The sequence below is a fragment of the Neophocaena asiaeorientalis genome, unplaced genomic scaffold (genome assembly GCF_003031525.2).
Source record: "Neophocaena asiaeorientalis asiaeorientalis breed wild unplaced genomic scaffold, Neophocaena_asiaeorientalis_V1.1 scaffold133, whole genome shotgun sequence".
NCBI classification, from domain to species: Eukaryota; Metazoa; Chordata; class Mammalia; order Artiodactyla; family Phocoenidae; genus Neophocaena; species Neophocaena asiaeorientalis.
In genome coordinates this window covers 1939174-1955884 of record NW_020174429.1, presented here as the reverse complement: position 1 = coordinate 1955884, position 16711 = coordinate 1939174, and the positions used below count along the sequence as shown (strand labels likewise).

Sequence of the window (16711 nt, the reverse complement as noted above, 5' to 3'; positions counted from 1 at the left end):
ATACATTTACATGCATATTAAATACACATACTCAATTATTTTAATCTGTGTTTTTCACTTGATATTATGTATCTAAGTGTGTCATTCTATATTTAAAACTACTTTGGAGAATAGCAAATATGTGTATGTGTATATATATATATATATATATATATATATATATTTAATTCCCCAAATTCTAACAATATAGTGGTATAGTTAAAATTAAAGTCTTCCCATATTAAACAGTGCAGGAAATCATTGCTAATCTTTTGTGGTAAGATCAAAATTTTATCAGTAATTCTGTGTGTATTGACTTATATGCGCAATTTTATGTAAGTGGTATTATTTCTATGTTTTCACTTAGCAGTATTCAGGAACTTCTTTCCATGTTAATAGATATAAATGTATATCAATTTTAAGGGCTATGTGGGTATGTAACAATTCTGTCTTTTTAAAATTTTTTTGGTCTGAAAATGTTTTCATTTTTCCTTTGCTTTTGGAGGATATATTTGCTGGGTGTAGAATTCTAGGTTGGCATTAATTTATTTCCATACTTTAAATATACCATTCTGTTATTTTTCTGGTTACTCTCATTTTTGTTGAGATTAAAACTGTCAAAAAAAAAAAAAAGTTGTCAGTGTTAATGTTGTTCCTTTGAAAACAATGGAGTTTTTTCTTCTGGATGCTTTTAAGTTTTTCTTTTCTTTTTTTTTTTAAAGAAGATGTTGGGGATAGGAGTTTATTTATTTATATTTGCTGTGTTGGGTCTTCGTTTCTGTGCAAGGCCTTTCTCTAGTTGTGGCAAGCGGGGGCCACTCTTCATCGCGATGCGTGGGCCTCTCACTATCACGGCCTCTCCTGTTGCAGAGCACAGGCTCAGTAGTTGTGGCTCACGCGCCCAGCCGCTCCACGGCATGTGGGATCTTCCCAGACCAGGGCTCTAACCCGTGTCCCCTGCATTAGCAGGCAGATTCTCAACCACTGCGCCACCAGGGAAGCCCTAAGTTTTTCCTTTTTGTCCTTTGGTTTTCAACATCTTAGAATATGCTGAGGAGTATTTTTGCTTCCTTCTCTCCTTCCTTCCTTTCTTCTCTCCTTCCTCCCTCCCTCCCTGCTTGAGGTTTGTAGAGCTTGTTAAATCTGTGGGTTGATGTCTTTCATCAGTTTTGGAAAATTGTCAGCCATTATCGATTTATACATTGTTTCTGTCCTATTCTGTCTCTCCTCTCCTTCTAGGGTCTCTGTTATATTTGTGTTAACATTTTCATTGTGTTGCATAGGCTTGTTAGGCTCGCTCGCTCTCTTTTTTTTTTTTTTTTTGTATTTTATTTTCTTTTTTACTTTCTCTCTGACCTTCCGTAGGATATTTTTTTATTAATCTGTCTTTAGTTTACTAATCTTTTTTCTGGTAAACACATCTATTGAGATTTTTAAGATAAAATTTAAATTTTAGAATAGCTTTAGATTTATAGAAAAGTTGCAAAGCTATGTAGAGAGTTCCCATATAACCCTGTTTAGTTTCCTCTATTGTCAACATCTTACATTAATATGGTACATTTGTTACACTAAGGAATCAACAGTGGTACATTACTATTAACTAAACTTGACCCTTTATTCAGATTTCACTAGTTTTCCCAAATGTCCTTTTGGACTTTTTTCTGTTCCAGGATACTACATTACGTTTAGTCATTAAGTCTCCTTAACCTCCTCTTGTCTCAGATTTTCCTCAATTTTAATGACTTTAAGAGTTTTGAGGAATACTGGTAGAGTATTTCTAGAATGTCCCTCAGTTCGTTTGATGTTATTCTCATGGCTAGGTGGGGGTTATGGATTTGTAGGTGGAAGATCACAGAGGTGACATGCTGTTCTCAACACATCATATCAGGGATACATGCTATTAACATGAGTTTCACTGATGATATTGACCTTGATTATGTGGCCAGGGTTGTTTTTGTCCATTTTCTCCACTGTAAAGTTGTGCCCCTGCCCTGCTGTTGCCTTCATTTTGAAGGAGAGTTTTTCTGGATACAGAATTCTTGGTTGGCATTTATTTTTTCATATCCCTTTGACTATATCATTCTGTTGCCTTCTGATAAGTCATTTTTTGGTTACTGCTGTCAAGATTTTGTCCTTGCCTTTACAAAATTTTAAAATTTATTCTTTATTCTGCTTGGGGTTTGTTGATGTTCTTGGATACGTAGATTGATGTTTTTCATCATTTTGGGGATGTTTGTGGCCATTATTTTTGTTGGGCTTTTTATATTTATTACTTTCTTCTATGAATCTGCACATGGGGTTCTCTGGGTCCAAACAGATTTCTTATTAAATATCTCACAGTGAATTTTAAGTGCATTTCCCCCACTTTTTCCTAGTTCTTACCTGCTGGGATAGTGCTATGAGAGCCAGGTCAGTTGTTTTATGTGAGGAGGTGAGGTTTGCTCTGTGTTTGGCTTGTTTAATTCTTACCAGTTGTTTTCTGGGACTTGTCGCCTCTGAATCTGTATAGCAAGGTATTGGGTGGGACGGTTAACGTAAGGTTTCTGGTTGGAGTAGACAAAAGTACTTTCAGGCAGTTAGGCTTGTGAATGATCCATTGATTACCAAATAAAATTTTAGTCCAGTTCTATAAAATTTGTAGTTAAAGTGTTTCCTGTTTTTAGCGGAAAAGGACTATCCTTACTCAGCCTTTTCATGAGCTTGTATCTTTTTGTATTTTTTCATGGGTATTTTATTTTTAATTCTTTAAAAAATTTCTCACTCATACAGAGGCAGACAGAATAATGACCTCCTGTATGCTCATCTCCCAGTTTCAATCATTTTCAACTCATGGCCAGTCTTGTTTCATCTGTATCTCTCACCTATTTATTGACATATGGATATGTACAGAAAAGTGCACAAGTAAAAAGTGTATACAAAAGAAAAAGCGTATCCTCACATAATTAATTTGACACAAACCTCTGGCATTATATTATTTCATCCATAGATATTGTGATATGTATCTCATAATAACAATTTTTTAATGGAAAAAATACCATTATCTACTAAAAACAATTTTTAATATCGCAAAACATCCACTGACTGTTCAAATTTCTAATTGTCTCAGTTTGTTTCAATCAGGAGACAAATAAGTCCATACATTATTATTGGTTAATATGTCTTTACATTCTTTTCAGCGCAGGTTCCTCCTGAATTTGTCTTGCCTTGTTTCCCCTCTCAATTTTCTTACTGAAGAAAGTGGGTAGTAAGAGTTTCCCACAATGTAGATTTTGTCGATTGCATCCTTATGGATTGTTAGCATGTCTCTGTCTTTTATATTTATGGTATATTGGTTATTGGATCTTGGAGATCGTGGGTATTTTAGTGAGATACTGGGAAAGGTTGTTTCAGGGGCTGGAAGCAAGGTCAACCTCTCACCCCAGGTGGAAGTCCTCTTTATAATACCCTTGTCTGAGTATTACCTGGAATTTGCTTGAACTCCTGTGGAGATGGAGAATTCCTTTTTCACAAAGCCAGTTCAGTTAACAGATTGCTTCAAGTTCAAGCTCTAGAGTTAAATGAGTTAGTTTTCCATTACTGAAGTATTATCGTTACTTGAATTTTTACAGATGAAGAAACTGAGGCATGGGGAGGTTAAGTAAGTTGCCAGGTGTCACACAGCTAGTCAGTGCTGGAGCTGGGCTTTGAACGTAGTCACGTTCTGTAGTCCAGTTCCACGTGCTTTTCTGCCTTCCTGTCAGACATCCCCTGTTCCTACTCTGGTCCTGAAGCACTTTCAACTTCAATGTAGCATTTGATTTTTGCCAGTTAAGTTTGATCCTGTTAAATTCCACTGAGGTATTTTGGAATATTGAATCTACCATTGAATATTGTTTTTGAAACATCATTAAGTGTACTTAATTTTATAAATTTATTACCCCATCTACATCTTGTCCAAAAGAGTACTTTGGAAACTTAGAATGTCATCCACATTAAGAGAGGGAGTTCTGTTTGTAAGTATCTTCTTAGTACCTGACACAGTGCTGGGCACATGTAAGTAGCTCCATGAAGACATGCTGAATGAATGAAAAGGGTACACAAAACTTTAATTACATCAGTCTAGTGGTCTTGGTTGTTCTTTCTAACAACACAGGGTTTTTTGTTTGATATTTTAATGGCTAACCATAAAATTCAAGTGATTACTTATAAAGCCATTCAATAATGAAGGGGCTGTTGAATGAACACAAGATTGTGAAGTTGAGATTCAGAAATATGGTTGAAGTCCTGTCAGCCTCAGCATTTTGTTTTGATTTACAATAGCTATGAAATATTAATTCATACAGAGACACACTTGCACACATTAACTGGGTTTTTTTGGTTTAGTTTGGTTTTTTTTTTGGCTGTGTCGCGTCTTAGTTGTGGCACACGGGACCTTTGTTGAGGCATGCGGGATCTGTCATTGCAGTGTGCGGGCTTCTCTCCAGTTGTGGCCTGCGGGTTTTCTCTCTCTAGTTGTGGCGCGTGGGCATGGTTGCCCCACGGCATGTGGGAACTTAGTTCCCTGACCCGGGGTTGAATCCATATCCCCTGCATTGGAAGGAGGATTCTTTACTACTGGACCACCAGGGAAGTCCCCTACATTAACTGGTTTTTAAAAAGCCGTTTGTCTTGAAATCTCAGGATAGTCTTTCATTAAGCTAAACCCAAAGCTTAAAAGTAGGCAGTTTTTGATTCAGAGTGAAACTCTAACGATATCTAATCACGTGTCTATTCTGAATTATGGAATCTGGACAAAAACCTGCCCTAACTTAAAACACAGGTTGCCCCTTGCTACTCACAGTGGGGCTCTCCACCCAGCAGCAATGGGCATCACCTGGGAGACTGTCACAGCTGCAGAATCTCAGGACTCACTTCACACATGCAGAATCAGAATTTAAACTTTAATGAGAATGCCAAGTGATTTAAATGCACATTAAACGTTGAGAAGCGCTGTCAACTTCAGTAGTGTAGGGTGGCCGTGGGATTCTGTACTTCCAGCAAGCTCCCAGGTAATGCTGTTGCTGCTGAACCACACTTGGATTAGCAAGGTGCTATACATTTTATCACAATGAGAAGATTATACAGTTACTTGCATCTACTCTCAAGCTGTGACAAGAACACATACCCAGCAGATAGACCTGGGTTAATTGGACAGTTACTGAGTGCTAAGCAGGTGGGCTGTAATGGTGTACTTATTCCTATGTATATCTTTTCTTTACAGTTTTGGATTCTGAGATGAGGTGGCTGTTTTCTCCTACAGTTTCTATTATTTCCATTTGTAAATCATGTTTCGTTGTTTAGAATTAAGACCAAGCAGCAATCTCTCTCTTTGCTAATTTTCCCAATTAGATTTGAAATTGACAATAAGGTTCATCCCTGAACAACTTCAATCTGACATTTGGCTTTGTAAATGTTATGATATGCTCATTTTGATTTCGGTTCTTAACTTTAACTTTTAAAAACCTTTTCTTCTCTTGCAGTTGAAAACAATCCTCGAACAGGAAACCTTGGTGCACTAATTAAGGTCTTCCTGTCTAGAACCAAAGAACTAAAACTTTCAGCAGAATGTCAGAAGTAAGCTGGATGATTAAATCACACTCTCTCTATATTTAATTTATATTTAACAGTATGATTTTTCATTCATTGGTAGAAATAGGGTATGGTCTTAGAATTGTTCTCATTATTAAGACAAAAAGTAAAAGAGGTTTTAATTTACTGTCCAGGTCATTGTAGTGAAATTATAAATTCTGGAATCTGATTTCAGCATTTTAGACAATCTTTAGAAATATATTCTTTAAGAAGATTAATTGTGTAATTATTATTAAAAAAAGGTAATTTTCTCCCATTTCCACTGCTGGTTGTATCTAATTTAAATACAGTAAGTCCCCTACATACGAACCTTTAGATTGCAAACTTTCAAAGATGCGAAAGTGTGTTTGCATGTCCAGTCACGTAAGTTCACGTATCTGGCGAACATTGTCACATGTGTGCATGCTCTACAAGTGGTCGTGCTTTTGTGTACTTTACAGTACTGTATAGAGTACTGTAGTACAGTACCTTTATTTCAAGCCCAGGATGTCTGGAAGCAAGCATAAAAGCAGTGGTGATGTAGCTGGTACTGCTAAGAAGTGCCAAGTGATAACGATGGAAACAAAAGTGAAAACAATTTTGAGAGTGGAGCAAGGCGTGTGGAAAGTATTATAAACCTATTACAGTACAGTACTGTTTAGCTGAGTCTGTTAGTTGGGTACCTAGCCTAGCTTTGGTTGGACTTATGAACATGCAGTCAGAATGGAACTCGTTTGTATGTAGGGGACTTACTGTAATGACTTAGTGTATTATTTCATTCCACATTTGTTTCCTTTATTTCTTTCATATTAGGTGAACGAAGGTTTAGATTAGATATTATGGTTTTTTATTTATATAGTGGAAGATTCACCTTTTATCCACTCGAGCATTTTTTGAAACCATTTTTGGAGGGTAGTCTCTTAAAAGATTGCTCATTGCCCTGTTTCCAAATAATTTATATTGAATCCAATTAAAATTGTTGTGAGTCTATGATTATTAATACAAATACCAGGTATTGTACTGTGCAGCTGGTGATGCCCCATTTAAAATTTTGGTTGTGGGGACTTCCCTGGCGGTCCAGTGGTTAAGACTCCGAGCTTCCACTGCAGGGGGCATGGGTTCAATCTCTGGTCCGGGAATTAAGATCCCACATGCTGCAGGATGCAGCCAAAAAAAATAATTTTTTTTTGGTTGTGTACTTGCATATATTCTCTTTATGTTACTATAGTTTTTATGTTTTCTATTTTTAGTTTTCTTTTCTTTGAATTGCCTGTTTATGGGGCAACTATAAAGTTAAGAACAAAGAGCAGTCATGCCTAAAGGAAAAAAAATTTAAAGTTGACTCACTATGTAAAATACACAGGATGAAATATGAGGTAAATTATAGTAGATATCGTTGGTCCAGTGTCATAAATCATGAGCCATAAAAAAAAAGTATGGACATTGTTCTAATATTACAAACAAAATGGGCAAAATGAGAAATCAGTGGACTAGAAATAAAGTGATTGTGCTCATGATTAAATACTGATTCTTGTGTAATTTTGCTCTTTCTTTCTAGCCACATCTTCATTTGGCAGACACACAATGCTTTGTTTATTATTTGCTGTTTGCTGAAAGTGTTCATTTATGAGATGTCAGAGGAAGAGTTACAACTTCATTTTACTTATGAAGAAAAATCTCCTGGCAGTTACAGTAAGTATTGCCTTTGAAGATGTTCTGGGATAATGTGTGTAACATATAAGGATAGAATTTGAAGAATTAGAAGTATAATTTTGAAAATTCTACTTTTCCTCATAGTTTTTTTTTTGGCCGCGCCATGTGACACGTGAGATCTTAGTTCCCCGACCAGGGATCGAACCCGTGAACCCGGCAGTGGAAGCATGGAGTCTTAACCGGTGGACCGCTAAGGAAGTCCCAATTTTCATTTTTAAGTGACCTGACACCATCACTCTTTCTTCCCCTATATTAATTTAAATGAGCTGAGGGCTTCCCTGGTGGCGCAGTGGTTGAGAGTCCGCCTGCCGATGCAGGGGACACGGGTTCGTTCCCCGGTCTGGGAAGATCCCACATGCCATGGAGCAGCTGGGCCCGTGAGCCATGGCCGCTGAGCTTGCATGTTCGGAGCCTGTGCTCCACAACGGGAGAGGCCACAACAGTGAGAGGCCCGCGTACCGCAAAAAAAAAAAAAAAAAGAGCCGAGACACTTATAATTTTTTCTTTTTTCTCTTTTTTTAAATAAGGGTGCCGGTAAGATTGAGACTTTTCTTTATTTTGACTTCTATGTGTATGAGAAATAAAAATAAAAATCACAAATATTCCTTTCAAGAAACAAATGTCAATTTAAATACCATTACTAGGCCAACACATTATTAAGGGAGACAACCAATCAGAATTACAGATTTTATAAATGTTAAAGGTTACTTTCATAGGACATAACTGTCTCTGAGTCTGGGTATCTCTGGGACTGCTTGATCAGAAATAATGTTTTTAAGTATAGTTTTATGATGCCAAAGTATATTGTCTTTTTCTAAAGATACAGAAAAAGGTTACTTTTTTCTCCTGATATTGCCAAAATTTTTTTTTTCCCCGGTAGTTAGGAGAGCCTATAGTCTTCAAGATCAACTGCCGGTGTTTCATTTCTTAGCATTAAAAGTTACAACCTGGAAAATAAAAGGGCATAATGGGATTATTAACAGTTCAAATACAGGGAATGCAGTTTTTCACCTACCCTTCACGCTTGCTTCTCCCTTCCTCAAGGCAAAGGCACTGTTGCTTCTGAGTTTCCTGGGTTCATTTTTCAAAACACACCTCTGCCTTCATCAGGCTTTCTCACCCACCTAGAGCTTTATACATTGAATATGTTTAATTTACTACCTTGATAATCAGCCTTCTATATTTGTTAAATATATACTGATGTTTCAATGGTTAGAGGTTTTAATCAGGATTGTATCTTGTATGTGTTAGTTTTGTTAATGCTAGGCTTTGTTTTTGTGGTACCAATAGTGCCAAAACATAGTTCTGTTTAGTGAGTTGCATTCCTTTCCAGGAAGTTCTGTCAGCAAGAATGGAGTGAATGTTTATCCCCGTTGGGCCTGAGAGCATAGTCCAACCAGCACCTGTAAACCCAATCCTTTGTTTTGCATTATGTCACAAAAATTAAGCAAATATTGTGCTTTATTTAACACAATATCATTTTTATTTTAATATAAGATCATTTTTTCTCATTACTTACCATTGAGCAAATTGATGCACTTGAGAGATACACTGTGCTTATTTGGGGGCCAAACGTCTTGCCACAGTACCCTCTCTGTACCTGCACTCCTCGCTCACATCCAGGCTTGAGAAGCATGGTTTTGTTGTACATCCCAGGTAGCCTCATGTAGAGGCAGGACAAAAACGACACTCTTCAACCATGGCCACTATCAAGATGGTCGTCTCACTGAAAGAGCTGCCTGTGAGGTTTGGTAATTGGTGATTTTGTGTGCTGACAGACTGTCCTGTTCCTTTATCCGGTTGGCAATTCAGGATTTTATACATGCTCTTTTGTTCTTTTCATTTGCAGCTGAGCTGCTGTTTGTCCACCAGCTTAAGTCCAGTGAACGTCTCCTTAAGGTTAAAGACTTGCTGTTTTTGGCATGTGTAATTATTTTCATCGTAGCCTTAGGTTGTTAGTTTGAGATTTCTACTTCTTATCACTAGTATAAGTCCTTTTTTATATTTTCTGTCAGCGTCTTTTTACAGTTTGTAAAAGTGTGATAAAATTAAATGATTGCACAGGTACTGTTGAACGGTAAAAAATGGAACCTCACTCTGAAAACATCCATTTGTTAGCCAGTATATGAATATCTGACTTAGGTGTGTAAAAGACTGTTCAGGGATAGGTAAGATACAGTGGTAAGGGTTGTTTGAAGGTTGAATTGACAAAAGTAGAGGGCCATCTGCAAACAATTGAGCAAATCAACCAAGGCATTTTAGGATTGTTGGGTTATTACAGCATACTGAATTTTTTGTTTATCCCAACTCACTGTAATACTGCCACGATCAGATGGATATTGCTGCCATATTCAGTGAAGCCATCTTTACGAGGGTAGTATGACTCTTAGTCTGCTCTCAGTTTGTAATTGAAATTTGTGAGGATTTCATATTTGAACATTTTCCTGTAGGCTATATATGATGTGGTAGTAGATTGTTTGCTAGAGAGAATTTGTATCGTTATGCAAACATAGCTCTTTCCACTATTCCATGCCTTCCAGAATAGTCGAGGGGACAAAGCCAGCCCTAGGCAAAACTGTGAAGTACTACAAAATTGTTTGCATTCCCTTTGCCTTCAATGCAAGTTTTCCTTTCCTCTGTCTTGGTATTATGTCCTATTTTTGCTGATACAATAACTGATATTTATTTTACATTTTTTATGCATAAAGCCAATCTTTTAAGTCCTTAGGGGCCTAAATCTGTTGCTGGCTTCTGCAGACACTTAGGTAGCTTGTTTCCTTATGTCTTTGATGGTGCTGACTGTGAGCTTTTATTTGTTTGATCTTAACCAGAGGCCCCAAATAAGGGTAGGATTTGCATTTGCTTCTAACGGGATCCAGGGGCTGCACCATAGGCCACTTCAGTCTCCTTCAGCAGCTCTTGGCTTAATGTGGCTCTCAGGTTCAGCTTCCCAGTGGCAAGTCTGAAGACTTAGTCTCCCAGTAGCTGGCTTCATCCTCAGGGACACCCTACCCTTAGAGTTTGCTTATTGTTCAGTGTTTTACTCTGGATTCAAGCCACGGTTTGTTTGCTTGTAGCGGTGCTTCTTTTTGGTTATGGTGCTGGGGTCCTTGGAGATTTCCTTTACTTTATGGAAGCCCATCAGTGCACTAAAGAGTGTATTTTAACCAAGAACTCGTTGTTTTGTACAAGAGGGCCCTTTGGAGTAACTACTCCACAATACTGCTGCCAGTTATAGTTTCTTTACAGATATTTTTAATTTTTTAAATGAGGGAAGATACCTTAGGAGATTGAGAGACTGAAGATAAAAAAAAAAAGATGGGCGAGAAGCAGTAAAAAGGTCCAGGGAAGTAAGAGGCACTAGGATCTGGAGCACAGAGAGGGAACACAGATTTGCTCTGGAAGAACGTGCCGCCTGTGTCCCAGAAGGGGCAGGTGAGGAGGAGGGGGAGGAGGAATGGCACCTGCCGAGAGCTGGGCGGAGCAAGACGTGTGGGCCTGAGGAGCCTGGGAACCAGTTAGCACAGCTTTGTGCAGAGTAGAAAGAGACTAGGCACGGGCTTCCCTGGTGGCGCAGTGGTTGAGAGTCCACCTGCCGGTGCAGGGGACACGGGTTCGTGCCCCGGTACGGGAAGATCCCGCATGCCGCGGAGCGGCTGGGCCTGTGAGCCACAGCCGCTGAGCCTGCGCGTCCGGAACCTGTGCTCCTCAACGGGAGAGGCCACAACAGTGAGAGGCCCGCGTACTGCAAAAAGAAAAAAAAGAGACTAGGCACTTGTCAAGTCCAGGTAAAAGGCTTGCTTGACTACGTTTCCTTGGCGCAGAATAGTTCAATATATATTTATTTTTAAAAATCATTTATTTTGTAGGACTTGCTCTCAAGCATAGTAGATTAAACATACATGATCATCTTTGCTTTCTCCTGAAACCCCGATGAAAGATCAGTAAAGGGATTTTTAATAAGTTATGAATTTATTAGGTTAAAGAGAAAGAGAGGGGGACACAATGTTTTTTGGTTTTTTGTTTTTTTTTTAAGTCTATTGAATTTGTTACAATACTGCTTCTGTTTTATGTTTTGTATTTTTGGCCATGAGGCATGTGGGATCTTAGCTCCCCAATCAGGGATCAAACCCTCACCCCCTGCGTTGGAAGACAAAGTCTGAACCACTGGACCGCCAGGGAAGTCCCCACAATATTAGTAACATTTTGCAAGTTGGAAAACTGAGTAATGCTGAATTAAACTGACCAGTGAAAGCTGGGAGCTAAATGCCTTCAGGGTTGGAGAACTTCAGAGAAAAGCCAGTTCTTGCTGCAGAATCCTGGAGATGCTTAGGAATTAGAAGTGCCAGGTGTCTCTGAAGGCAGACAACCAGGGGGATCGATGGAAAGATATCTCCCCTGTCATGTACAGTCATGGGACCACCCCTTCCCCAGTTTAGTACTAAAATCTGCTCTCTGTAGAGGCTGGACCAGTGGGGCCTCCCTTAGTGAGCTCTTGGGCACAGTGGAGGCAGTGGTGTACCGAGAACAGGGTTAAGAGAAAAGGCTACAAAATGGAAGAGTGAGGCATCTTGACTTGGCTTCTAGAATGCTGGCACTGGGGTTTTACCCACCCCACTTTCTTTCCTGCCAGAAGACGAGTGGATACTCTTCTGGAGAAAATGAACCCAAAACAGGGACAGACTTATAGAAACGGACATTTAGATGCCCCTCAGTGAAGCAGCTCACAACCCACCTGTGGGAACCACCGCATGGCAGGCTGTGCCGTTTGTCTCCCTCTAGCTGGTAGATGGGGAGTCAGGGATCCCATACAGGTGAGAAAACTTATAATTTGTGAGAGACCAAAACAAACAGAAGAAAAAAATTACATGAGGTAGAAATTTATGGGAAAAAAAAATCCTTAATCACACCTCTTCAACACAACCAATTTCCTTTTTATTCCCCTCTGGCTTAAAACCTTTTCGAAACTGTTTGGAATTACCTTCCCAATCCTTGGTGTATTTGTTTTACTACATGCAGTGGAGGTAAATCTCTGTCCTTTGAAAGTAGCTTTGATTTTTTCTGATGGCCGAGGTGCTTTGGCTCCCATGATGGCAGGGCTTTACTGCTCTTTCCTCCACTTGAGCTGGTTCCCTAGGGCCTGGGGCCGCTGTCGCTCAACAGGTGAACCAGAAATTGTATTGTGGGGGGAGGTGAGTGATTTTGGTTTTATTTTTGTCTTAATATAAAACTTAATAGTTTAATCTCATTAGTTATAGATAAATAATGCAAAACCCCCCAAAAAAACTCCACGATAGTTGAACAACGTGACTCAGAGAAAAAAGAAAGCGCAGATTTATTCTTTTAAAATATTTAGCATATAAGATTTATAATCTGACTTTGCAGAAGGATAAAGTGCTTCTAGGGACTCCTGACTTGTTCTTTGCTTATTTAATAGGTGATAGTGTGATTCGCGCTATTTCTTTCTCTCCCCTTCTTTCTTTTATGTAATCAGTGGAACAAAATGAATTAAATTTTACTGATTGGCACATTTTATAATGAAACCTCATAGAGTATATTATCCTTGAGAGTAATTAGAAACATTTCTGTTCGACTGCAGTAATAGCAGTTGACCAAAATTATTGCAGATTTTATTGGAATGGTTGTGCGACACAGGTTTATAAATATTGTGATGCATGGAAATGTAGACCGGTTTCATTTTTAGAAAAGACTGAATCCATTTGCTTTTCCTTAATTAATTCATGGAGGCATATTTGACTTTGCTAATTAGAAGTTTAAATATGATTTTTAATACGTTAGAGTAATTCCAGTATTAGCTTCACAGTTAAAATAGACAGTAACCTAGACTCTGTCATGTTTTTTCTGAGTAGAAGTTTATAGTAAGTATAATCTAGCTATGTGTCTTCATCTTAAGGAAGTCTTTTGCTCTGAACTTTCAAGCACTCTTTGCAGTGTAGCTCTGTTAATTCTTAAGTTTTAAGTACCTGTATTAGCACAGTATTGGGCAGCATTGAGAAACTGACAGTTTGACTTTCTGAATGCAAGGAAAACAATGATTAGCTCTCTGTCTTTTAATATTCCTTCTAATAACTATGTGTAACCTGATTTAATTGACCCATATGTTTCTTTTTTTCTGGCTGCTGCTTTGTTTTCCGTCAGTGCTGTTTTTTCCCCTTCCTCGAATGAGTGCTTTAGAAATTTTTCTTTTCTCTCTCTCTTCCCCACCCCTCCTCCCCCCAACTCTGATGGAAGGCGTTTGGTTATGACAGTATTTTATTATCTCTGATTGTCTCCCTAAGGCCAAAATAAGAGAGTTGAATCTTAGTCCGTGATTCTGAATGGGTGCCGAGCAGAAAGCACTGACAGGGACTGGCCACAGCTTAGTTTCAGGTGTAGATTTATTAGAGCTGTGAGGGACCATAAATCTTACCTTACTTTCTCTTTCTTTGCACCTTCCTCTGCTGACGCTCATAGGGACCCGGGAAGTAGCATTTGGGCTTTAAAATGGGAGAACCTCAGGGATAGGGGTGGGATTTCAGTGACATTGATCGGCAAGCTATTCGTAATAAGAGTATGTATTTATTAGTTGTTTGAGATTGTTTGTAAATTGGATATTTAAGTCAAGAACTTGAGTATGTATTGATGAATGTGTAGGCGAATGTGTAGGCTGTCACCTTGACGTGTAAAGTGATATGTGGTATTTCCAATCTGTCCCCTAACATGGCTCAGAGTACTCACTTACCAGGGATTTGTATTTAGGGTCTTCAGTGAAACATGGATTGGTTGACTGGATTTTTTTCCCAGCTTGTAGAAACAGGTCTTTATAGAAGTAATTTTTAAGGGTTTTGTTTTTTTTTTTCTCCTTTGGAAGTCTGAATTTGGGTTAAATCTGAATTCTGCCACTTACTCTAAGTAAGCTAACCTCTCTAAGCCTTGATTTCCCATCTGTAAAACGATGATGATCATACCTGCTCCTTAAGGGTTATTGTTAAGATTATTGTGAGCTAGAGAGAATGGAACGCTCATGATTTAAAATATTAAAATATTTAACTGGAGATATAGAGGCAGTTAAAAACCCTTTAAGAGATTAAAAAAACAGCTCTAGGTTATAAAAGTTCACAACACAGTAAACACGCTGAACCTCTGCAAATTTCTTTACTCAACATCAATTTACTTTGTCATGAACCTGCAAATTTCAAGGACTTTTAAGATTCTCTTTCCTGTGAGAAATGCATGAATAATTCTTGGCAGGTGAGTTTTATATTTACTTGTTTTTATTGAAACTAAGGAAGATATTTGGCCTCACATGAAAGCTAAGTGATATAAATGCTTGGAAACTAATGCAATATGAGTGACTTGCTTAATGTAAAACCTGCTAAGCAGTCACTCTTCACTTGCTGTGAAATTATTTGCTTCTAGATTAGCCCCAGAAATAAGAATATAGTATTATGCAAGAATGTTTTTGCTTTAGTAAATGGAAGTTGTCAGAGATTTCACCTGGAATTTGCTTATTCTTGCCTTTAGTTTTGTTAGAGCTTTGGCCTTGAAATGCTACTCTTTACTTGTATGAAATGGATTTATCATTATTTTCATTAGTATTGAATTACATTGATAATGGAGCTGTGTATGTACTCCTTAATTAACCAGCTGTAAACTTGGCTGAGGTCATGATGTGAATGGCACATGGAACCAAAGAGAGGATCCTTGTCGCCATTTTAAGATTTGAAAATTAGATGTGTTTACACCCCGTAAGGAAAAAAATCCAATCAAGCACCATCTGTGTGTCCTGAGTACTTGTTCCCTCACCTTCTGTAATTAAAACACTTGTGCTGGGGACTTCCCTGGTGGTCCAGTGGTTAAGAATCCGTCTTGCAATGCAGGGGACGCTGGTTCGATCCTTGATCGGGAACTAAAATTCCACATACTGTGGGATCTACTGAGTATGTAGAGCCCGCGTGCCGCAACTACTGAGCCTGCGCGCCACAACTGGAGAGCCCATGTGCCACAACTACAGAGCCCTTGTGCTCTGGAGCCCGCGTGCCACAACTAGAGAGAAGCCCATGTGCCACAACTAGAGAAAAGCCTGTGCATTGCAACAAAAGATCCCACATGGCGCAGCTAAGACCTGACACAGCCAAATAAATAAGTATTAAAAAAAAAAACCTTGTGCTGGCTGCTTGGCTGAACCAGGGGTATATTATTAAACTGGCTAATTTATTTGGTCTAAAATGTTCTTTAGGGAATCAGTGAGTGACTTTAAATGTTCTTGCTGGGTCTGGGTCACCACATTCTCTGGGGTAAGCCAAGGAATGACAGTTCAGAAAATAAGTATCATGTATTATATGCCAACAAACCAACTTGTTGGAATCGGTTGTTAACTCGTTTGGGTTATGTTGGACAGCTTTTTTTTTTTTTTTTAAGATGTATTTATTATTTATTTATTTATTTAAGGCTGCGTCGGGTCTTAGTTGTGGCACGTGGGATCTTTTATTGTTGCAGTGTGCGGGCTCTTTGTTGTGGTGTGTGGGCGTCTCTCTAGTGGTGGTGTGTGGGTTTTCTCTTCTCTAGTTGTGGCGCACACGTTCCAGAGCGTGAGGGCTCTGTAGTTTGCGGCACGTGGGCTCTAGTAGAGGTGCGAGAGCTCAGTAGTTGTGGCACACGGGCTTTAGTTGCCCGGCGGCATGTGGGATCTTAATTCCCTGACCAGGGATCAAACCCGCGTCCGCTGCATTGTAAGGTGATCCTGTTGGACAGCTTTGGCAGAGAGAGATTTAGTTATATCTTCTCCTGACTTTCTTCACTAGTTGAGCTATAAGCCTACCACTTCTAGAATGAGATTTAATGTGGTTATTGAACTTGATTCTTGCTGTGTATTCTTTTTAGCATTGATTCGTGTCTTCAGCGTGAAAGAGTAATCTCTTCGAGCTTTGCACTGACCTCTCAGAGGGCTACTGTGCCAGTTCTATTTTTGGCGAGGCAGGAAGGAATTTCTTCATACTTTCTAATGATACCAGGAGATACTGTGGTCTAGAAAAACAGAATTGCTAAACTTTGTTTTGGGATTCCAAGTGCTTTGATGTTTTGGAAGTAACTACTAGATGTGGACTTAGACACCTGTGTTCACTTCAGTGAACACGTATTGAGTGTGTATCATGTGCCAAGTTCTTTGTCAGTCATCACCCTGAAGAAGGACAAAGTCTAATAGGGGCCAGCTTTACATGTAGTCAGAAACTAAGATATTGCAACCAACATTTATAATAACAGACAGATGCACAAGGCATAGGTGCTGTGTAGATGATTATTTTTATTCAGGGTGAGGCAAGAGAGTTGGATTTTATGGAGGAGATGAAGACTGAGGATGGTTCAGGTAGATAAAGTCGGGCTTTAAAAAAAAAAAACAAAATCAGGTTTTTTGGGCATTCCAGGAAGAGAG

At 38.8% G+C, this 16711-nt stretch overlaps 1 protein-coding gene across 3 annotated transcripts in view; it reads left to right on the top strand.

The window, feature by feature from the left end:
* Window positions 1-16711, top strand: part of DYM (dymeclin) — a 375649-nt gene that overhangs the window by 55278 nt on the left and 303660 nt on the right. For all 3 annotated transcript variants that reach the window (XM_024756785.1, XM_024756783.1, XM_024756784.1), the window contains exons 4-5: window positions 5478-5571; window positions 7124-7257. In XM_024756785.1, the coding sequence (XP_024612553.1) occupies window positions 5478-5571; window positions 7124-7257 (228 nt within the window). The remainder of the gene's footprint in view (window positions 1-5477; window positions 5572-7123; window positions 7258-16711) is intronic.